General features: G+C 42.7%; 1 protein-coding gene across 2 annotated transcripts in view; it reads left to right on the forward strand.

Moving 5' to 3' along the window:
* The window catches only part of PDE1B (phosphodiesterase 1B), a 1,345,653-nt gene that overhangs the window by 1,087,253 nt on the left and 234,181 nt on the right, over positions 1–24,219 (forward strand). For both annotated transcript variants that reach the window (XM_085654771.1, XM_085654770.1), the window contains one exon: positions 18,344–18,469. In XM_085654771.1, the coding sequence (XP_085510897.1) occupies positions 18,344–18,469 (126 nt within the window). The remainder of the gene's footprint in view (positions 1–18,343; positions 18,470–24,219) is intronic.

A 24,219-nucleotide genomic window follows, 5' to 3' on the forward strand; every position in this document is an offset into this window, starting at 1 on the left:
AGCAGAATGTTTCATCCAAGAACCCCAGACCTTAAAGGATTCGCGTAGGCACCCTCTGACCTTGTGTAAGTGACTTTCTCTTCCATCATATACAAATCCATCCCCGCCCTCCACTCCTTTAGAGTCAGGACCTCAGGGGCTCCCCAATGCCTGGCCACATCCCTCTTCGCCAACACCAGACCCAGATTGCAAAAGAGTAGTTTGACTCATGGGCCATCCACATCCGTTGGTATTCCAAGAAGAATATTCCTGCACCACTGTTTCCCAGTAGGGCTATATGACTAGGCAGCTCCAAAGTCTATGCTTGAATGTGCCTCTATCCCTGCGACATATCAGACACTGGGTAGCATATGTAGGCGATAAAGCGCTCAAGTAGGATTAGGAACAAGAAGGATAGACTGCCAAATGGTACTCAATGGCCACAGTAGACCGGGACCTAGGTGCAGTTTGACGATGGCAGCGTTAGAGGGGGAACCAACCAGGTTTATCCAGATCAAAGAATTTGGTGCACATGCATCAAGACGTGCTTTTGTGAGTCCTTAATTTCGATTATTAAGGAATCACAATTAAGGACTCGCAAAAGCCATAAGCATGTAGGAATCGCTATAAAAATAGCGATTTCTAAACATTCCTTAATTGAGACTCGCAAATTGCGAGTCGCAATTAAAGAATGGCTTCCCATTATTCCTATGGGCCTAAATTCCCATAGGAAATAATGGGAAATTGCATGCACAATTTGCGAGTACCAATAGGTACTCGCAAATTGCGCATGCAATTTCAAGGGTGTCAAAAGGACACCCTGTTGCACCCCTGAAATTTTGATGTGCACCCATGTTGCACACACACATGCCCCAAGGGCATGTGTGTGTGCAACATGAAACTTTGAAAAATACACTTTAGTGCATTTTTCAAAGTTTTTGCAAATTACCGACCAGTTTAATTGCTCGGTAATTTGCGGCCCCAAATAACAAATCGCTATTTCACAGTGCTTCTTGCATTGCATTTGAGGAATCGCAAATTGCGATTCCTTAAATACAATCGCATTTTAGGAAATCGCAAAAAATTGTGATTACCGAAATTGCGCATGCCAAATAGTTTATGCATCGCAAAAGGCCATTTTGCGATCGCAAACGGACGATTTTTGCGAATCGCACCGTTTGCGATCGCAAAAACCTTTGCTGCATGTGCCCCTTTATCTCCTGACTTTAGTCTTTTCAGTCCCAATCCATCACAAGAGCCTGCCAGGAAAAGGTTGCGAAAAAGAAAAAGGGCATACAGGGGTATGTCCACCTACTCTGATCCATAGGCCCATGTTTTCAAGGTGGGCTAGCGGATTCTGGTTCGCCTTTTACCATGATTGGTAATAAGCAATGGGATGAATGTGTGGGTCTTGAAAATATGACCTTGTTGGCACCTGATATCAACCCTGTTAGTTACGGTGGTGCCAAGATTGATGTCCTCGGTTATGTCCAAGCTCGTATCAGATTTAAAGATAGGCATACTATAGGGAAAGTCTATGTGGCTGTAAGGGGGGACAATTTGCTTGGATGGAGGCACCAGCGAGATCTGGGCATAATGCTTAACCCTTGTGCAAAAGATCCCAGGGATCAAGTCATGTTGGTAAACTCTCTGAGTGTAAGTGATGATTGTTGTGACAAATTCCCGGAAGTTTTTTCAGGCGCTTTAGGTTGTCTTAAGGGGTTTGAACATCGCATTGTCTTAAAAGAAAGAGCAGTACCGTGTGTGCACAAAGTAAGAAGGGTGCCGAACATGATGGTTGAACCACTAAAAGCGTAGTTGCAGAGGTTGCTTAAATTGAAGATTATTGAAGAGATTGAAGCCTCAGAATGGCTTGCACCCATTGTTCTTGCTCCTAAGGATGGAGGGGCAAGTGTTAGGATGTGTGTGGACTTAAGAGGGCTGAATGAGTGGATTTGGGTTGACCGTCAACCGTTACCCAACATTTCTGAGTCGATTAGTATGTTAAGAGGGGCCAAGATTTTCAGTGTGCTAGATTTATCTTCGGCCTACCACCAAGTCATGCTGCATAAAGACTCAAGACATCTCACATCTTTCGTGACGCCTTTGGGGGCTTATCGCTTTTTACGAATGCCTTTTGGGCTGGCTTCGGCGGCGGCCTGTTTTCAAAGGGTCATGAAGATGGTTCTTGGAAAAATACCCAATGTGATGTTTTTCCAAGACGATATTTTGATCTATGGGGAAAACGAAGAGGAACATCGTTTGACTCTCTATGCTGTGTTGGAGAAGCTGAGAGATGCAGGACTCACAGTTAAAAAACAAAAATGTCGTGTGGGTTTGAATTCTGTGACATATTTAGGGCATGTAATCTCGGGGGAGGGTATACAACCCAAATTGGAGTTAGCCGAAGCTGTGGTGAAAGCTCCTGTCCCTCAAGATAAAGATCAGGTGAGATCATTTTTAGGGCTCGCCGAGTTTTACTCTAAGTTTGTTCCAGGGTTTGCTAGTGTAGCTGAACCGATTAGGACTCTACTCAAAAAAGAGACACAGTTTACATGGTCTGGGGAGTGCCAGGAGGCCTTTGCGTGCATAAAAGCTGAGATTGGAAGGATGCCCACTTTAGGTCATTTTGATGTGAATTGCAAGACGGTCTTGACGACGGATGCCAGTCTGAAAGGTTTGGGAGCGGTGCTCTCCCAAGTAGTGGATGGTGAAGACAGAGCAATAGCGTTTGCTTCCAGGGCCCTCAAAGATGCGGAGGCTAATTACTCTTGCATTGAAAGAGAAGCGTTGAGTGTCTTCTGGGCAATTCAACACTTTAAGTTTTATCTCTGGGGTATTCCCTTTCTGGTCCGGACAGATCATCGGCCTTTGGTTCAAGTCTTCTCGTGCCGTTCTAATGAAAATGTTACACCTAGACTCAAGCGTTGGAGTGAAGGAATTCAATTTTGTGGTCCGTTATATTCCAGGTTTGTGTAACAAATCTGCGGATTGTCTTTCACGTTTACCGGTTGGACAGGTTTCAGACTGTGGTGTGGAGGAAGGTGTGCTGTGGGTGGCAGAATCTGCCTTTTCGTCTAAGGAGTGGGCGGAGGGTGTAAATAATGACAGTGATTTTGTTCTCCTTAGAGAGTGGATAAGTCATGGTTGGCCTGATTACAAGACTTTGGATTTGGAAATGAGACCTTTTTGGGGTGTGAGAGAGGAGTTGTCTTTTTGTTACGACAACCTTATGAGAGGTGACAGAGTGATTCCTCCGAATGCTTTTAGGGATAGAGTAATTAACCTTGCTCATGAAGGTCACTTGGGCAGGAGTTTAACCAAAGCTCGGGTGAGGGAGAAGTATTGGTGGCCTGGTATGGATCACATGATCGAGGCTGTGGTTAAAGACTGTTTGTCTTGTGCTGCTAATGATAAGTCGCATACCCCTAGCAAAGTTCCTTTGTCTCCTGTTGAGGTTCCTGAGAGGGTTTGGACGAAGTTGGGCTTAGATATAGTGGGCCCATTTGAGCTGTTACCTTCTTTTGAAAGATTTGTTATTTTATTGGTGGATTATACTTCAAAGTGGGTAGTCACCAAATGTGTGTCTGTGGCTAGCACTAAAACGGTGTTAAACTTCCTTAGGGATGTTTTTGCGGCAGAAGGAGTTCCAAGTTTTTTGGTTACAGACAATGGGGTACAATTCGTTTCCCATGAAATGTGCAATTTTCTGAAAGATTTCTACATTGTTCACCAGAAGACAGCTTTGTACTCTCCCCAGGCTAATGGGTTAGCTGAAAGGATGAACAGGGTGGTTAAGAGTTGGGCTCAGCGGGCTCTGGAGTTGAGGTTACCCTTTGATACTGTTTTGAGGGACACCTGGTGGGCTCACCGCACCACACCTAATGCTATCACGCTTAAGTCTCCTTTTGAAGACTTGAGGGGGAGGAAGGCTTCTTCCAAGTTGAATCCTAGTTGGCTACCTGCTAGCATTGGCAATAGTATGTCTGCAGACATGAGACGCACCAGGGTGACTGATTATCAGAGGAGATACAAATCAAGTTATGATTCTAGGATGAATGTAAAATACAAGAAGTGGTATGTTGGTGATCGAGTACTGGTGAAGAATCCTAGACACACTTTTAAAGGTAGATCTGGTTTTCTAGGTCCTTTTACCATTGTGGCCATCAAGAAGAATGTGGTCAAAGTTGACACAGATTGCTGGTGGAGCATGTCTAGGTTGGTCAGGTATTCTGGTGGGTTCCATGATGAGGAAGTTTCCAGACCTGCGTTGACGGGGGTAAAATGTTCTGATGACAGTAGTGTTTCTGGTGGTAGGGAGTCCAGAATTCCTTCTGCTAGGTGCAGAAATATGCCCGTCAAATTGAGGGATTATGTGTTGCATTAGGGTCATTTTCATTCTTGTGTAGCTGCCCTAGTGTAGTTATTATTCTGTCCTGTGCTCATTTTTACTTTTCCTGTTTAAATTATGTTGTCACATAGTGTTATCTTTTGCAATTGTTTTATTGTTGTTTCCTTATTTTGAATGTTATTACTAATGTATTGGTGGTTGTTTATTGGGAGGGGGATGTGTTGTGATCTGTGTTTAGAACATTAGAATGCTCTCCATGTAATGGAATGGAGTGATGTACTTGATGATGTTCACTCATTCCAGTTGGAGATAGAGCAACGGAGTAACGTTGGTGCTGTGCTGTATAACCGGCTGTTATGTCAAATAAACCTTTGACACCAAGCTTCCTGGAGAACAGACTCTTCATTACAAAATACCCCCCAAGAGGGAGCAATGCCAGCTTCCGTTGCACCCAGGATGGGTGCTGGCAAGGGAGCCTTCTGAGTTGCAGAGACCTTGGGTCTTCTCCTTCACCCCCACCATAAAAAATGCTCTGAGGTGCCCCTAGTGGGAACCGCGGCACCCCAGTTGTTTAAAAAAAAATGTGTTGCTGGCTCCTGTGTGGCCCATGGGGGTGCCTGCAGAGATCCGGTAGAACTGCGGGGCCCTGGGTCTTCCCCCACTGTCAGTAACTAAGTGTAAATATGTGGGTATTCTAGGTAGGCACCAGGGCACCCAAAAAACGAAAAACAAAAATTATGAAAGAACAATAAACGAGCAGCAGGAACTGCTAATTTATTATTCACTGTTCCGGCATGGAGCTCCCCATAATGCCGTGTGAGGTCTTGTTATGTACAGTTTTTGGATCCTGGTGTTGTTCCTGGAAGGGATAGGGACACCACCAAGCATGTTTTAAGGTTTGTTGGGGCTGCAGGGAGTGCAGCAGGGCCCCAGAACATTTTAAATGACGGATCAACCCAAAGCATTCCATGTGCCACTGTATAGTTATACCCGGGTCATGTATAACTACAAGGAACAGTGTGTTTTACAAATAACTTTGGTGCTAATTAACGAATCATAAGTAAACTTTCCCCCAAAAAAGTTAATTTACCTTAGCTCTTTCCTAGAACATTTCGCAGTGATCTGTCAAGTGGGAGGCTGAATAAAAGGGTGGGGCACAAAACTTTTTTCCCCGGTGCATCTTCCATAGGAAAAATTAGACAACGATACAGGAAAAATGGCTGAACAGAATTTCACCAAATTTGGCAGAAAGGTAAATATTTACGGAGAAATTGTGCTTTCTGTGATTTGGTATAATTCTTTTCAGCTGTTTTACAGAAATTAAGGTGTAAAATGTAAAGATGTCTGTTGATGTGGGACTCCCATGAGGAAAAATGCCAAAACGTGCATTATGATTGGTCGAGCCCGGAGAACTCCTGCGGAGCCGGACAATTTGATTGGGGACAAACACAAAGGAATATGTTGCAGCCACTAATACAAGAATTTTTTTCAAAAAGATATAGAAGGGGGCAGGTTAAGAATATCCTGACCATTTAACTGAACCTGCCACAGGGGCCCAAAAGACAAAAAATATTTGTTTCTGTGCCCTCGCATTCCGCTGTACCACAGGGGGGCTGCACTTTGCCGATTGGATTCCTGATGGAGTCCTGAAGTAAATGTCTACTAATCAACATGCTTGCCCTTTGGCTGTGTGCAGAAATGGATGCGGTGAACGGCCAGGCTGCAGGCCGATGGGTTGGGTGCAGGGCTGACCAGGCCAAGCCCTGCGGCCATATCCTTCCTTTGGTTAAAAGGGTTGGCCGCAAACATATTGCAATAAGATATTACTTTGCGTTTACTTTACATTAAAAAAACAAGAGTTATGAGGAATGTAGTAAGATTTTACTAAGGAAATATAGGCTGGGGATAGGCAGGTAGATGCTACATCTCTTTTTAGGTCCACAAAAGTATTTTTTTCAGAATGATGATGATGAGGGCAATTTTTAGAGGTCCATAGAATGTTCCATCTTGATATCTGGGCGTTTGTAAAATGTATGTACATCAGCACATTGCTTCCATGGCACAAAACTATTATTGCTTGTCTTTCATTGTGTTGTGTTTTTCAGTTTTCATAAAGTGAAGGAGTCTGTTTGTCTTCGAAGGCGACGCTTAAAATTTGCCGTTTTGTCTTCATTTCCACTAAACATGATATTCGCTGCGTTCAGAAATAGCCCCCTAGAGTGCACTTTTAATAAGGAGGAATCCACCACCCGGGCTATCCAAATCAAAAAACATATGGGAGTGATGGGTGGGGGAGGGGGGGTGGGTTTGGCTGGAACCAGCACCGCGGTGGAATGGAGGTGGAGAGGGTTCCATGCTGGCGAAGCAGCGAAATGCTGTACATGGACCCCGCCCCACCAGAAGTATGGAAGCAGGGAGACACCTGCGAGGCCGAGGGCATATAACTAGAGAGCTCCTAGCGAGGAGGATTCTCTGCTCGCATTTCATTCCCACCCGTTCTAATTAATGAGCGCTTACAAACGGATCCAGTTACTGTGTGGCGTCGGTCAAAATACCCTGATTGATTGTCAAACCGCAGGAGGCGTTTGTAGTAAGCGCTTTACATGGGGTTGTTGCCAACTGTACCACAGGCGGCTCGGTGAAGGCTGCCAAATGCGTGTTCACCGTGGGTGCTAAGAGCAGGTCCACGGGCAGCAGAGGTGGCGTCAAACAGGAGTTCATAGGGGCATATCAACAACAACCGGCGATAATTATCGCTGAGCGCACTTAGCGCTCGGATAATTATCGCCGGCTAGCGCCGATTTTTATCGCTGAGATAGCGTGCTATTAGCAACGCTTATCTCAATAGCGATAAAAATCCTGGTGCTAAGTGGCTAACGTGAGATTATCGCTGGAAACCCAGCGATAATCTCACGTTAGCTTGTTGATAGGGACAGACAAATTTAGCCATGATATCCACCTTCCATAGGATATCATGGCTAAGTCAGAAAAATACCAGACGTAAAAAAGCAGCGTTAACCGCGGTTAGCGCTGCTTTTTTTGTCTCTAACAGGGTTAGCGATATTCTTGATAATAGGAGAAATGTCGCTTAGCGACATTTCTCCTATTATTTTACTCTGGAACGCCCCCTTTGCATCTCATTAGAGATGCAAGGGGAAGCGTAGAGTAAAAGGGTGCTAACATGCGAATTTGCATGTTAGCAGATAGGGTGCTAGTTTTATCTCTGCTTTTTTGGCTTTTAAAGCCAAAAAAGCAGAGATAAAGCCCTTGTTGATATGCCCCATGGTTCCTGCAGCCGAATGATGGACAGGGGCGTAGCTTTCAGGGGAAGGGGGTGTTGCGCGCCCTTAATAGATTTATTATTTAGTAAATAGTTGGGTACATGGGCTTTCAGTTGGGTACGGTGGTGTCTGTTGGATTTCACTTGGGATTTTGAAATACTCACTCAGACAAAAACACACACATGCCCTTCTGTTTTAAAGGTCTTAAAACATGGATATTTTACAAAATACTGGGGCACATGCATCAAGGTAGGCTCTTGCGATTCCTTAATTGCGATTATTAAGGAATCACAATTATGGAATTGCAAAAGCCTATGCATCTAGGAATCGCTAAAAAAATAGCGATTCCTAAACATTCCTTAATTGTGAGTCGCAAATTGTGAGTCGCAATTAAGTAATGGCTTCCCATTCATTCTTATGGGTCTACAGGCCCATAGGAATGAATGGGAATTGTATGCACAATTGTACTCAGAGGAACCAGTTTTCCAATGCAACTTTAATTTAAACTTGATAATAATACATATTAGAACACTGGAATGTTAAGAACTCCGTTGAAGTTGCTCAGGGTCTATAAAAGATGGTATAAGCCTTCTGTTACAACATTCCTATGTTTGTCTTTGTCTTTCTCCCTTTGTAATTTAAAACATGCTATTCTTAGTGGGTGGAATGCTCTAATAGTTTTATGTCAAGAGTGCCACAGGTTAGACAGGTGTAGGTGCAGTACCATAGGTCAGTCCAGGTGTGGGTTTATAATCATATTAAAGTCGCCCCCCAAGAACGTTGTCACCTGTGGTATGTCCTTAGAACGCTTCCCAGGTTATGTAGTGTATCTATTTGCAGCCCGGGGGTACATAAACATTGATGAATGACAGGGACTCACCCTCCCAATCCTCCAGGACCACTGTATACCGCCTCAGGGCATCCGGCCACACTTTCACCACCGGGAGTAGTAGGGACTTCTTCACTAAGATCGGCACTCCTCTTGAGCATGTAGTAAATCCTGTGTAGCCAACCACTTTATTTTCCCTCACCCTAATGCTGGTGTATGATTACCCATCAAGTGTTTCTCCTGTAAAAACAAATATTCGCCAAGTACCTCGTAAGCACTTTCTCCACTAACTCTTGCATAGTTTTGTGGCCCAGGCTATTAACATTCAGTCAGTTAGTCAGAAAACTTTATTTGCATAATTTTTGGAGCATAAAAGTACATAGAAAGCATACATCAGAGTTAATAAGCACAACTATGTCGTAGGACAATGAAATAAAATTATTATCTAAAACCATCATAAAATAAGAATTACAACCCAATCCTTTTATCTGATTGGTTCCGTAATTCATAGAAAGTTATTAGAGCATCTTAAAACCGTTGAGTAACAATGAGGGACTCCCATAAATTAGGATAAAACATCTAGGGCCTAGTAATTTATACTCCAATATTCAAAGCTTCTTCAAGTATCGTTGTCTCACCTAGCCGTGGCGCATGATAGGGGGTAATAGACAGTCAATAGAGCTAGGACAACTTCACAGGGGACCTTAACTAATCATTTTCACAGTACAAGTCAACAATTTAATAGTGTGCATAGCCATCCCTATAGATGAATACCAATTATCCCTCTAGTGCTGCCCAAATTTAATCTCGGTGACCCCCAATACAGTTCCACCAAAACTAGTAACATAACTAATTGTTGCACTGTTTCCCAACCCTGACCCCACCCTACCTTACAATTCCACAGTCTTAAAACTTGCTGCTCCCCAGCTCACGGTATTTCTATTGCCCCAGGAGTACTTAAAATGTATCTACCACCGTCAAAGCCAAGTGTCCTGGACACGGCGCTGACAAAGTTGGTTCCATGAGGAATGGTATTGATTCATCTCCACAATGCGTGGCCTCCCATCCGACGGAGGAAAGGAATCTAAAACCGCCCTCTGCCAATCTGCCACCAAGAACCCAGTAGCAGGTCAAAATATTTGCCCTAAAGTCATTGGTGTTACCACTGGCCCCCCTCCCCGGCCTTCAAATCTGAGTGTTCCTCAACAGAGTTCTCCGTGCTGCCCCGCAGAAATTCCCACCTGGTGCAAGTATCCTGGCTCCAGTGTCTTTGGAACGCCGCTACAACATTTGCTCGTTCGAATTCTGCCTGGTCCCTGGACAGCCACTTTTCCATAAAAACCAACGCAAATACCAATTTGCGTTGGTTTGTGAGTCCTAAAGAAGTTTTAGCATCAGTTTAGCATTCCAAAAGCAGTGCTAACCCGATGCTAAACCTTTGAGAATATGGGCCCATGTGTATTGAATTGAAATACAGAATTTGCTAATATATGTCACCATGAAAAATGTTTATGATTGACATTCAGTTTTGAGGAGTCTGGAAATGGTTTTAATATTAAAGTGAATAATCAATGAAATTATGTTGTCATGAATTCCTTGGTGGATCTAGATGTTTGTCTTGAAAGAGTAGAATATCCAAAATGTTATTCCATGTTGAATTCGGCACTTTGTCACTTTAATAGACTAACTCTTTATTTTGGAACCAAGACTGTGAGCTGCATGAATTGGAGCTGTGTCTATATATAATATGTGGAAAGTTCACAGGACAAAATCCCGAATAAACTGTAAATGTAAACACAAACAACAGAGACAAAAGTGGTATGGCAGTTCAGCACTTTGGAATTAGTACCTTATTTAATTTATATTCCGCCTGAATATTAACATAACCTGGTTCATACACAATTGAGCACAACAACACATTTAAGCTTTGAGTTGGATTCATGCATGGTGGCACTTTATATTTGCACTCTTTGCATGCTTTTGAACTAGCACTTTAGTTATTATGAGAAGCAGGAGGAGATTGAACAGGACCTAAGTAACCTTTAAAAGACATCTCAGGATTAACAACAGCCCTAACAGTAAAATAAAATGACCATTTTTTCGCAATAGCTAAAAATTAAAAACAAATTTAAAAGTTCATTGTTTTAAAATACTGATTGTAGTTTAAGTGCCATACATGTGCAATGCCAACATACTACAAGCTCTCTCAAAATTACTGAATGGAATTAATCAAGTTAACAATTTTACTGATTAAAGAGCATTCATTTGTATTAAAAACAACATAATAATGCTCATTGCATGTTCATAGTCCCAATTTCTTAAAAGCTGCAATCAAAAAAGTTCTCCTCTGCCAAGTAAATTTGAAGGAACAGCAACCTAAGTGAATTAGACCTTCTCTACAATAGCTGCAAAATATGGTGGTGGAATGGAGTTTAATTTTAATTTGATTTCTCCAGCATCAAACATGCAAATGCGTAGTCATAAAAGAAACCGCGTGATAAGAAGCAAAAAGGCTTTTAGCTTTATTATCTTTAAGCAAAAAAGCATGATCATGAACACCACAGTTCTCAAGCTCTCGTGCACAAAATACAGTAAAAATGTTTTTCTTTGACAGGCTCTTAAAAAGTGATTTGGAAATAAACTGGTCCCAAGGGCCTTCCATTTTCAACTTGTTTAAGAGCTTGACTATTTTACTTTGCCAAGCCGCGTTCCCTTGTGTTATTGGACTATCAAACTCTTGACATAAAATACCTCCAAGTGTATTAGGTTTTGCTCTTTTCATGTCAAACCTATATCTGACCTGGGCACCTTTTGATCGTAATTCTTGATCCTTCAATACAAATTCCAGACGAATTTGCACAGACCTTGACGATTGTATCAGGGTAAGAAATCATTGTAAAAAATGTGTTCTATTTTGCATTCAACCAAGCATTGGGTTTTTTTAAAACGGCTTTCATACGGTAGGTTAGCTTTTGTATGTAATTGGCTTTAATAACCTTAAAGAGCTGCATAATGGGTGGGCCATCAAATTCGATAGTTTTAACACAGCAGATCTCAAAGCTATGTCCTTTCTTTTTAGCCTTGCCAAATGTGCTTCATGATCGCCTTTAGTATGCAAATTGTCACCCAGGTAGTTATAATAATCCGCCTTCCAACCTCCAGGCCTTGACTTTACTATTTATTGGACCAAATGACATTATTTTAGTGTTATCATAGTTAATCACCATTTGGTTGTTTTCACAAAGTTTTCATAGACTCCTCAAAGTGCGCTGAAGACCAATTCTGATACATTCCAAAATAACCGTGTTGTCTGCAAGCTGGATAGTATATGCACGCTTACGTGGGCAGGCCCGAGGATTCAAAAGGGTCTCTTCTATATCAGTTTTATATTCATTTAAAAAAAGTGGCGCTGGTACATACCCTTAGTTTAACCCTTTATTAATTGGGATTTTCTTGGTGATGTAAGTGTGGAACATTGAATGGCAAAAAATAATAAATAACAGGGGTGACAGGTAACTAACCTAGCCAGTGGTGTGCGGCTAAGCTAACCATTTAAAAAAAGACTTAATATGCCTAACCCATACCAACAGAGGCTGACTGTGCACTGGGATTCATATTGCACTCAGAGGAAACAGTTCTCCAATGCAACTTTAATTTAAACTTGATAATAATACATATTAGAACATTGGAGTGTTAAGAACTTCGTTGAAGTTGCTCAGGGTTTATAAAAGTTGGTATAAGCCTTCACACAACATTCCAATGCTTGTCTTTGTCTTTCTCCCTTTTTAATTTAAAACATGCTATTCTTAGTGAGTGGAATGCTCTAATAGCCTTAAAGCCCTTGTGCCTCTGCCTATATTGTGGGTTGGGCCTATAACTCGGGTTCAGGGCCTTTAAAAACTGGTGTAACCTTCAGCTGTGAGCTATAAGGCCATAAAGTATGGTGACAGTTAGATTTTTGGACCTTCCGGTTATTAGACTTAATGAAATTCTTCAACCCCTGTTGCAGATTTCTAACTTTGAGATGAATAGCTATCGAAACTCTAATTACCTTCTGGGTTCTTCAGCATACTCAGGAGAATTTTTTTCCATTTGATCTTGGCTCTATATTTGTTCCTGGACTTGAATAATATACAATCAGAGCCAACATTTATAGATTGTCACTTTTCAAGTGTAACTGTATCATTAAACATATTAATCACTAGGTCAGCTGGGCTTTGGATAAGGCAAAATCTAGCATGGCTCACTCAACCTGAAACACATACAGCCATACCACATTCAAAACTTGCTCTGAAGTTGTTCATAAAATCCTTGATCCTACTTTCAGAGTAGGTTGCAGTTGTAGGTCATTCAAGTTTAGTTGTCCAAAAGCAGCATGCACCGTCTCTCTCCTGCATCCACCATACCACCACTGGTAGAAAAAGAACACAATTGCGTTGGATGAACACAAGGGAAAGGGGTTGGAAACAAACAACAAGCTAAAATAATAACCTAAAATAAAAGGCTAAATCAATTTATTAAAATAACAAATGTGACAATCCAATATCCTCTAGAGTTCCCACTTGGACCTACAGAACGAGTAATCATAAGGAAAATGTTAGTCAGATAGCAGGACAGTTCTATCACCGAAAATGAATACTCGCAGATACTACCTGAAGGGTACTTTACGTTTTCTAAAGGAAGGAAACAAAATACTGCGCCTACTAATCAAGCACACTGGAGGAGAGACCTCACACTTTGACCTCAAGACAATGTACACAAACAAGATTATCACATATGTGCATACTGTACTTGTCAATGCTTAACCTTATATAGCTCACCACACATAACTCGTGAAGAGTATCAACCTATGTACCTAATAGATCCATGAGCTCCACTAGTACCCTGACAAAGTGCATACCGATGTTTAGTGTTTTTTCTCATATGGTAGAACACAAGTTTCACAAAAATAAAGAGTTCCTAGGGAGGATGAAAGAGAACACAATATACACAATAAACAACAAACTTAGCTGTGCAGCTAAATAAACCTAGCATAGTTGTTTATAGAATGTTCGTCAGCTTGAATGCGCAGATTTCGCACCGGTGGTGATAGGCACCAAGCTTTCCTTTATCCAGGTTCGCGTCTAGAGCCCCAAGCAAGGCGACAAGTCCCTCCCAACGAGCACGGGGGCAGCAGGTCTAATATCAAAGTGGGAGAGTTCTTAAATATAGTACTTATCATATCCAGATGGACACGTTTGATCCAAGGTTGGGCACAAGATGCCACCAAATGTTCAGGAGCAATGCTACTTATAGTTCCGAGTTTTAAAATGGCTGCTGAGACTTTGAGATCTCGAGAGATCTTGTTAGGCCACCTCATGTTGTTCTTGTGAATAATTTGGCTGCTGAGAATGACTCACTCTAATGTTGTTGTTCTTGTGAATGACTTGCCAGCTGATGATGCCTCACCAGTATTCAGACCCCCTTAATGTTCTGCCGAAAAAGGTGACCTAAGTTTTCAAGCATCCTTACTTCCACTTCTTATGCTGACCCAGCTGTGCACAGCAACTTTCAACTGATTTCCCTTCTGCCGGCACCTGCAAAAAGGCTAGAGAAACTGTCTCAGCGACAGCTAGCTGATTTAATCGAGGTGAACGGCCTCCTTCATGATGCAGTCTGGCTTCTGCCCTAGGTACAGCACAGAGACAGCCTTGGTAGAAGTGACTGAATCTGTGAAAATGACTATTGATGGTGGCGCATCAGCTATGTTAGTCCAGTTAGACCTATCAGCAGCATTTGACATGGTTTCACACCCGTTCCTACTGGAAAGACTAAGTAAGTTTGGCGTTCAGGGGGTGGCACTCTCCTGGATCCTGTCCTATCTGGAAGACCATTTCCAACAGGTCTTTATTCGGCCATTTCGATCTACACTAAAACCTCTACTAGGTGGAGTGCCTCAGGGCTATGTTCTGAGCCCATTGCTCTTTAATATTTACTTGGCACCACTGTCGACGCTCATTGCATCGTGGGGGGGGTGAAGGTGGTCTCTAATGCGGATGGTACTCAGTCGGTGTTCTCTTTTAAAGAACATTCCGCTGCTGCCTCCCACAAATTCAAGGAGTGCCTGATAGATATTTCCAGATGGATGAACAGTAACTGTTTGAAATTAAATACAGATAAGACTGAGGTCTTGTTTTTTTAGTCAGGCACCTCCCCCCCCCTTCTTGCCTATTGTCCCGCAGACCTGGGACCCCAGCCGGTTTCAGCGGATGTTGCAAGAAATCAAAGTACATGCGCTGGTGACCTCACAGTTGGATTACACCAACAGTTTATATCTGGGGTTGCCTGCCTACCTGATTAATAGACTACAGATGGTTCAGAACGCTGCGGAAAGGCTAATTCTCCGGGTCCCCTTCCATCATCATATCTCCCCCATCTGAGACAGTTACAATGGCTCCCGGTGGCTAAGATGATAGAATTTAAAGTGTTGACCTTTGCTTTCCGAGTCATGGGTGACATGGGCCCAGGCTACCTTAAGCTTAGGCTCAGGAATGGACTCTAAGATCCAACTACCAGCATCTGCTCTACGTCCCCCGATATGCCAAGACCCGACAAGGGGTCAGGTCCTTTTCGGTCAGGACCGCAAGATTGTAGAACTCTCTGCCATCTCATATGCGCCAGAAAGAATCGGAACATGAGTTCAGGAAGACCGGCAAGGGTAGTTTCTGTTTGTTGCCTGCTTTACTGCTGTAGTCTATGCAACGCCGGGATACCTCTGTTTGAGGTAGCTGTGTGCTTTATAAATGCCTATTGTATTGTATTGTATACTCTACATACCCAAGACCATGATGAACTGAAAGTGTGTGCAGAAGGCCACATGGGTGCTCATGCTTAACGTGTGGATGAGAGCACGTAATGCCAAAGAAGGGTGCAAGAGAACCGCGGGTTTGTAGGCAAAGGCCACCAGCATGATTCCCCGGTGGTAAGTATAGTGGCAACCCCTGAATCCCTGACACCTACAAATGTCGTATAGCTCATGTATCTCACTAGATGCAACAACCTGAATGTGAAACTCTAGACCAGATCAAATGGTCACTCTCAGTCTGCATAAGGAAACACTTTTACCTGGACAAAAGATATACAGAGTTGCCGTTACAAACAAATAGTCAATTAAACTTATGGGATTCTGTTCCACTCATACCATGTCTGAGATTCACAGAATGTAGAGCTTGGACCTGCCAAGATGATCTTAGTCTATTAATGATAACAGCAGTACATTTCGTATTGACGTCACCACTGAATAGTGTTTACTTATGCTGAACCTTCTATATCACATAAATTAAGTCGGATGGCATTTGGGAATAATATTGCCCTTCCAGGACAGAAGTAAGAATGAACAAAAACAATGTATAAACTAGCTATGCATCAGGATGGAAGTTGAGGTGAAATAACAGAAAATAGTCTTAAGCAAATCTCAAAGGTGAAGAAATCGGATTCAGATATCTACCAACACATGTTTACAAACCAGCCCCCTTTACGTCTATGATGAGAGGAAAGCAGGGCAGAAGACGAAAGGACCAAATAGTTCTGTAAGTTAGTATATTCAATCACGTAGGTCACCCATAGGAAAATAATATCAAACTGTGAAGAAAATTCAGGAGAGCACAACTACCTTCTTGCCTACTAAAAACCAGCAGTATTGTCATGGCCCAGGGCTAACATATTCACAGCTGGTCCAGCATATCTTTCTCTATCTGTAAGCTCTGGTATAATTGTTTATCAATTTGCGCCACTGGTCACATGGACCTTTTATGGACCCTGAACATTCACGTAGTCAGTCTACAGAGTCCATCCATAGCCAAATTGGTTCCGTCACTTCTAACTCACAACACACTACAAACACCACATCGAAAGAACAGCTAAACTATTTTGGCTCCACAAGAATGACAAAGAGGAAGGAAACTAAACCATTGAGGTGTTATTAACAAAGTTTAGTAAAAATACAAATCAATCACAAAGTAGGTTAATTTATCTGAAAAGCATATATGTCTATATAGTTGTGCAATCTAAATTTGTATATCATAAAGTAAAAAAATGCAAAATATGATGACACAGAGATCACAGAATAAAAGATAAATTGGTTCCATAAAGGAATTTCCCTATTCTAAATAAAACATCAAAAGTGGCAGGGGACAGTTCTATGGGGAAGATATCAGCATCAGTCAAGCCAAATTAAGGTTCAAGGGGAAAGGCACAAGTGCATGCATGAAACTCAACACCCTAGGCAGGGAGAATCAGCAGAATTCAAGAAAAGCCTTCTCTCAGGGAGGTCAGGACAGGCTCTGCTAAACTGTTCTAAGGAAAACACTATTAATGCATGAAAAAAGATTCTGGAAACCTCTTCCCACCAACTCCCTCTGAAGGAGACAATGTTCCCTGGGAGCTGGTAGTCTCCCCAGGTCCCCAGTGTTAAACAAAGAAGTATGCAGCTGCATGGCCTTGAAGTTAGCAACGGCCGAGTCTGCCTGGCACAGGAGGCTCTGTCTCATCCCCACACACTTCATATCCACAGCCAAGTTCTAATTAAAATGTCTAATCTAACAGTTCTCAACAATAAACAAAAGACTATTCTAGCTAACAAGCACTGCTTGATAATCACCTGCAGAGGAAAGAACAACGTGAAACTCACAGTGCAATTAATATAAAAAGAGTTAAACTATCTTAGGCCTGTTCACAGCCATGCCAATATTAAGAGAAAAAATGACAGCTAAACAAATACAATTAACAAGAGCAAACACTTGGATTATAGTTTGATTATGTAAATGTGGCTTTCTCTGTGGGTAATATAGCCACCAATTAAGAATGTTGATTAATACATTGAACGCAGGGTAATATAACGATCACACAATGAATATATAGATGAGTAAATATTTAGAGCACTAAATTACGCGGCTCCACAGCTAAGGTACTACTACTGTCATAATAGCTCCTGTTAATGGGCTAAATGACTATACCCAATTTTCATTTGAATGCCTGTGGAGACTAAGGAGTGCAGTTACATGTGGCCTGAAATTCCAGATGTGGTCGGTATTACTATGAGAAGACTATGGGTTATTTTTCCAAGAGATTTCACCCACTCAAAACAGACAAAATGTGCATGAGAATGCAGCCCACAGATGAGCAATATTGTGTGGCATTGGATGCAGAAGCCTGATTCCCTCATCATAGTCCCCATTTCTCATGAACCCGTGAAAGCGTCACATTCTCACAAGCATGCGTAACTGTGGTGTCAGTAGGTATGGGTGTAGGAATGTCTAAGCGTTACTCCACCACACATTGTAACAGGAGCCTAAGTTGCCAGTCCCTTGCAGTGGCACTCTTCTTGACAAAAGGTGTCCCAATAATAATCCAAGGCGTGAATACGCCTATACACTCAACTCACACTGGTATGTCATGTGGTATATCTAAAAATTCAAATAAATGTTACTGTATTGTATATTATTAATATTTTCTAATTACTGTTGATTCTTTTTCGTGGTTGCCATTTTGAAAATTAATATTTTACCTTTTATTTTTGCAATTGAGTGCTAATAATAATAACTAATAATATTGGTAGTTCTAGTACAAGAAGTAGTAGTAGTAGTAGTAGTACTTCTCGAGCGAATGCGTAAAGAATCAGTTGTGAAATATTAAGCATTGTCATCTTATATTCATAATTAAAGCGGACACTGTCTAAAAGTGTGCATTTATGAGAAGCCATGTTTTCTCTACCTCCTTCCAACTGCCGTCATAAATCAGCATTCACGGTCATATTGGAAGAAGGGAACAAAATCAATGGGTTGTTTTGGTCATTGTGCTCCTATTAGTTAATAGAAATTGCTGGTCCTGCAAAAATGATTGATTTTTACCTTTTTCTCTCAATAGGTCTGACTGTGCAATATTGTACAATGACCGCTCTGTGCTGGAAAACCACCACGTCAGCGCCGTCTTCAGGATTATGCAAGATGAAGAGTTAAATATTTTTGTTAATTTGACCAAAGATGAATTTACGTGAGTCAATTTATTGCTCTTAATAAGAATAACAGCACTTGGTCCTCATCTTTTAAAGCACCTTACATAGCTCTATTGTATCTTTGATGTCCCCTGACCTCATCGCCTCCAACTCCTTAGACCCAACCTTCTGCTCATCCTCTCCTGTGCTTTAGTTGCATGTCACTCTTTACTTCTCCGTTTCTATGCTCTTTTGCTGTTATTTATGTGCATCCCAAATAAATGTGTTTCTTCTGAACGAACGTGTTCCTTTAGTTTCACTCTTTCCTGTGTCCATCGGTCTGACTGTGTTTGCAGTGGCGGTTGGCAGGGAACAGGAGTGGCGAGGCTAGGGAGGGGTAGAACCCAAAAATATAAAAAAAGAACACTTACCTTTTGCCAGCTGCCATCTCTCCTCAGCTTTGGTCCCTTCTGACGCCGCCGTCTTTCCTCAGCTTCAGCTGAGGAAACGGAAAGCACCCAGGCTTACTGCCCTAAGCCAATCACAACGCTGCAATGCAGCGTTGTGATTGGTCTGAGCACCGTGGTTCGGCGCCCTGACAGGGAGTCTGTGCATAGCCGAGTCTGGTGGCTCAGTGGACTAATGCATCCATTGCAGGGGCCTGTGTTCGACCTCATGGTCACAGGTTCAAATCTCATCGGGTCCACTCAGCCTTACATCCATCTGAGGTCGATAAAATGAGTACCATTGAGTTGGGTAACAATGAACATCTGTTATTCAGCGCCAAGAGACCTCTGGGTGAATGTGCACTTTACAAATACACATGTTTTGTTATATTCCTCACCCCACTGTGCATTACAGCCTGGTGGGGATCATGCAAAGAGCGCATGAATGTTTGGCAGGCCCAAGACGGTAGGCCAAGCAGTCATGCGTACTTGGAGTGTGCAAACCCCTCCTCCCTCGTGCTACCAGCCCAGCCCCGCCCCACCCTAACCCAGCCCTGTAGTGAAAAATAAAATGATAATAAGCAGGCTATAATCACTTTATTTTTCCTTTCTCCTGTTTTGAGAGCAGTGGGGCGACCCTCCTCCACCTTAGCGGAGGAGCCTCCCTTGTGTGTTTGCATCTCACGTGAAATTGAGTACACTCCGACGTACGGCAGCCAGTAGAACACTGTCTGCATTTGGGGGCAGATTTACTTAGAATTCATGCGACGCAGTGCAGATAGGAAAGATGCTGTGCCGCGCTTTGTGAATGGTAATAAAATTCATAGCATAAATACATATGATAATTAAAGTGCCTCACCTTCTTTAAAAAACTGCCTCCCAGGGTTTTGTGTACAACACACTATACAAACGTTACTCTACTTTTGATAATGTCAATTATTCAATCAAAGTTTATCGAAAATGCAAATATATAAAACAAATATTCAAATGTTTTTTGCATGCTTCTGCATTTAAGATTCGTGCAAAGAAATCTTAAAATTGAGTGATTTTCCAACTGATATAATTCAATGTGCTTCTAAATTACTTTTTCTCGAGTCTGTCAAGTATATATTTTTTATAGCACGACTTGGTATTTTCAAGAAGATAGGTATGCTCTATTCTTTTAATTCCCAAGATTTTCGTTTAATGTGAAATTTGCAATGTAAGGTGTGGCTTTTTCTGGAGTCAGTGGAATATATTATTTCAAACTGGAGTTGCCTTCTTCATTATTTTTAACACTTAAAGTTGGACAGTGAATGTTGACCAGCATTTATGTCATACCACGATGCTCTAATTTAGAAGCTCAGTGGGAAATACATCTCCTTCAGAGATCTGTATATGATGATGAGGGTGATGATTGGGGTGCTGAGCCTTGTTCAAGAAGCTTCAATATTGCGTCAGTCATCATTTTAACAAGTATTCAGGCATTAACATAGAAAGTGGACTTTATTCGACGTTAACATACATTCCAGCGGGGTGGAATCTTTGTTAAGACAGGGTGTCTTCCTGCATTAAGACTATTGATGGTGGAAATTTATCTTACAGAGTATCAAACCAATGGTGCACAATAGTCAAGCAGCATTTTCATTATGATTTTATGGCAAATTGTGGCAATTATTTATTTCCATACCACTGTTATATTTTCTTTACACGTTTTATTTTTAATGTGTCACTTAGCCCTGTGGGGCATAATTATTGTTTTCTAATATTTTTTTTATTGTTTTCCTATTTTCTTATTTTTATATTATAACTTTCATTTGCTGTATAGATCTTATTCAAATACACCAATGTAAAATAGGTAGAAAGGATACAGATTGCAAGATGGCTGCAATTGAAATTGAAATGTATGTTAATGTCGAAAAAAGTCCACTTTCTATGTTAATGCCTTTATACTTGTTAAAATGATGGCTGACACAACATTGAAGCATCATGAACAAGGCTCAGCAGAAGCTGAAACGTGTAGATGCTTGTGTCTGCTAACGAATAAATTCTTTTATCCAGCACTACGGGTACTTCCGTCTCTGTGTGGAGGGAAGCACGGAGAACTGTTAGCGTATATAACAATAAAGGCGGAACTTTGTTTGTTGGATATATATATATATATTCCACTCAATACCACTGCGTCTCACTTTCCCCTCACGGGACGAAAGAACACTGGAGCCGAGGCCAAATTCAGAATATGATGAATTTAAGTATGTTGTCTGTGTCTATAGCACGTGACCGGCACTTGCGCTTTAATTAAAAAAAAAACACAGTCTGTTGCCCGTGAGAAAGGAGTGCCTTTCAACTCCGAAACGCGTCGGACCTGGTGTTAATAAACACGCATTTTGATTGTGGCCTCGGCTCCAGTGTTCTTTCGTCCCGTGAGGGGAAAGTGAGACGCAGTGGTATTGAGTGGAATTTTTGGGGGTGGCTACCCCTGCCGTGTGCCCGCCGTACAAGTGGCTTGGGAACAGCCAATCGATCAGTGGAATATATATATATAGCTTGTACCTACCTGTATAATTATTAATAAGCACATGCATGCATTTACCACGAAAATGTAATTATTGTACAGTTAATTATAAACCCTTTATATATACATAAAAATGGTTTATACTTACCTGTAAAGTACATGCATTTAAATTTAAAACCTTAACAGCACAGATGCCTTTAACATTATTGTCCTTGCAATGAAATTGGTTGTAAAGGCATGCGTGGTAAAGGCACATGAGTGGTAAAATCCTGTGTTGTAACGGTAATGTGTTGTAATGGTAGCCGCGTTGTGACTGCCGAGTTGTAAAGGCATGTGCGGGAAAGGCTTGCTTTGATCAGTCATACATCTGTGTTGTATGCATGTGGTAGGTGTGCCTGTAAATTATACAATAAATGGAAGAGACTGGGTTCCATTTTGGGAGGCCCATGGCTGACTGGAGGAATCCCCCCAGTCAGATTTGTGGATTGCTGCTTTCCTATAAACTGGTTAGGACACACACTAGAGGAAGGAGAGCAAGGCTCTCCAGCACACTTCAAAGGGTGTTTTTGATTCAGAGAGAGGTCACTGGAAAGGAGTCTGGGCACATCTCAGGAAGGAGATAGGGCTATCATAAAAAGTAGGGTTGGTGCCCCGGGGTAACCTTTTGAAACACATATCACTGCGGCTGACATCCAGGTGTGAACCTCTAGTCACTCCCATGGCCTGTGTTGTGTGTCTATCAGATTTAGAGTTGCTCTTAGTGTGATAGACTGCTTTCTGGCAGAGGGGCAGGGCAGAGGAGGGGGTACTTCATTAGGGATCAGACACCAACACAAACTACAAAGACCCAGACCTTAAATCATATTTGGTGTCTTGAAATGGACTCTCAGAAGGGGAGCTGAAGACCCCAACAATTGTCAACTATCAAGCAGCCAGATGGCCAGTGCGAGGAAGGGAAGCTCTACAAGACTTCTGCCTGTGAATAGGTCTTTTAGGTTACGGCCTGCCCAGGGTCGGACTGGTCGTCGTGGGCACCGGGCAATCCCCCGGTGGGCTGCACGGGTGGGGGCCGGTTTTGGGCCCCTGGGGCCGTTTTTGTTATAGGGCCATTTTTGCAGCATAGCTGCAAAATCGGCCCTGTAACAAAATCGCCCGAAAACCGGCCCTGGCAAAGAGCTCGGCGGCACCCCCAAGCCCTGGGGGGCTGGCCGAGCACTTTGCCATGGCCGGTTTTGGTTCCCACTCTGGCCCTGGGCCTGCTAGTCCCCTAGCTGGGTGAGGGGACATCACACAGGGACATCCAAGATCACCTACCCCTGGAGCCTGGAGGACCAATGCCCACCTACTTGCCACAACCAGTGAACCCTGTGGCAAAGAGTGCTGGAGGTAGCGAGGTCCTGTGGGGGGCCCTGGCGAGTAGATCCTTGCAGCGAGGTGTGAGGAGGCAGCTGCTGCACCTATCGGGCCATTTCCCACAGGGTGCACTGTTTAAGTCGGTAACCCCGAAAGCCAGAGCGAGCCGCTGTGAAGTTTGTTGTGCTGATTGGGCTGTCCCCCATGTAAGTTGGCAACCCTGTATTTCAAAAGGGACCCTTGTGAAGAGGAATCTTCGGCTGTGTCGATCAGGATGTCACACGAATGAGGAATAGATGTGGTGATCCTATATGTCGGGAGGGTGGAACCAAGGAAGCCAAGGATTGTAGCTTGGTGGATGCAATCCTTATGAGGAGAAGCTGCCAAGGTGACCCGTTTGAGCCAAAGGTCTGACTGCGGATTGGAACCAGAAACCAGAGGACACCCCATTGATACTCACCTGATGCAACCCCTGAAGAGAGATGCTCTCGGAGACTATGTTCAGACAATCCTGCAAGGACAGGTAAGCCTGAGCTAGGGCCAGAAGGCCCAACGAGAACATGTATGCCAGAATGTGCTTTGACGCCGGAACACTTTTGACTTTTCTTAGAGTCGGAGTGGAACTCCTGAGGCTCAGGCTCCTGATGGAGCTTAACTTGAGTGTTGCGTAAAGTGAATGGAGAATCACCACTACCACTAATGAGGGAAGTGGGACTCAGGGGACTGCCATTAAAAATTAGAACCCTGACCTCAGGGAGCTGTGTGTATTGTCTGTGTAGCCATATTTTACTTTGCGGTCATATATAAATAATACATTTGTATAAAAGAAAGTATTTGATTGGACAATCATTTACTCCTGCTATTGAACGTATTTTGAGTTGTGGTCCTGGGTTCACCCTCACCCCTCCTTTGTCTATCTCACCCCTGAGAAAGCTTGAACTGTTTGACCCACGCTACCACTGAGAGTACAGTACTGAAGGGGTATTTGGACCAGTTGCTCCGAATCCATAGTATGTTGGCCCGTGACATCAGGCGTAAAAGGCCTCAATCCCCACGGTTGGGACCAATAGCTCCTTCTTGCCCCATTTTCCTCTGACCGGGGTTCAGACATTTGGTGGCAAACGAAGGGGGGCCTAACAGTTAGGATCATTAAATACAGGTGTGGCATTGGCCATTTCTCATTTAAGTCAGTAGTACACTAAGTCCAGTTTATACGCTTTAAAGTCAGCACACATAGACAATGGAAAAAACATGGTTGGAAATAGACCATTTCCATAGATCAAGTGAAGGATTTATATAAGGACCGAGGGTAGAGGAGTAGGGACAAAGAGGTCCTTACTCATTTCATTAGGGACCAATTTGAGAAATTAGATGAAAGGGAAGAGGCTTTAGTTGACCATGGGGAGGAATCCATGTTAGGATCCCAGAAAGCACTGTGGATTCAGGCTCTAGGATGCAGGTTTGGTAGCCAGTTGGAGAGCGCATGGAGCATCTATTAACCAGTGTTGAGATTGAG

This window comes from Triturus cristatus, chromosome 4_1 (genome assembly GCF_964204655.1).
Source record: "Triturus cristatus chromosome 4_1, aTriCri1.1, whole genome shotgun sequence".
NCBI lineage: Eukaryota > Metazoa > Chordata > Amphibia > Caudata > Salamandridae > Triturus > Triturus cristatus.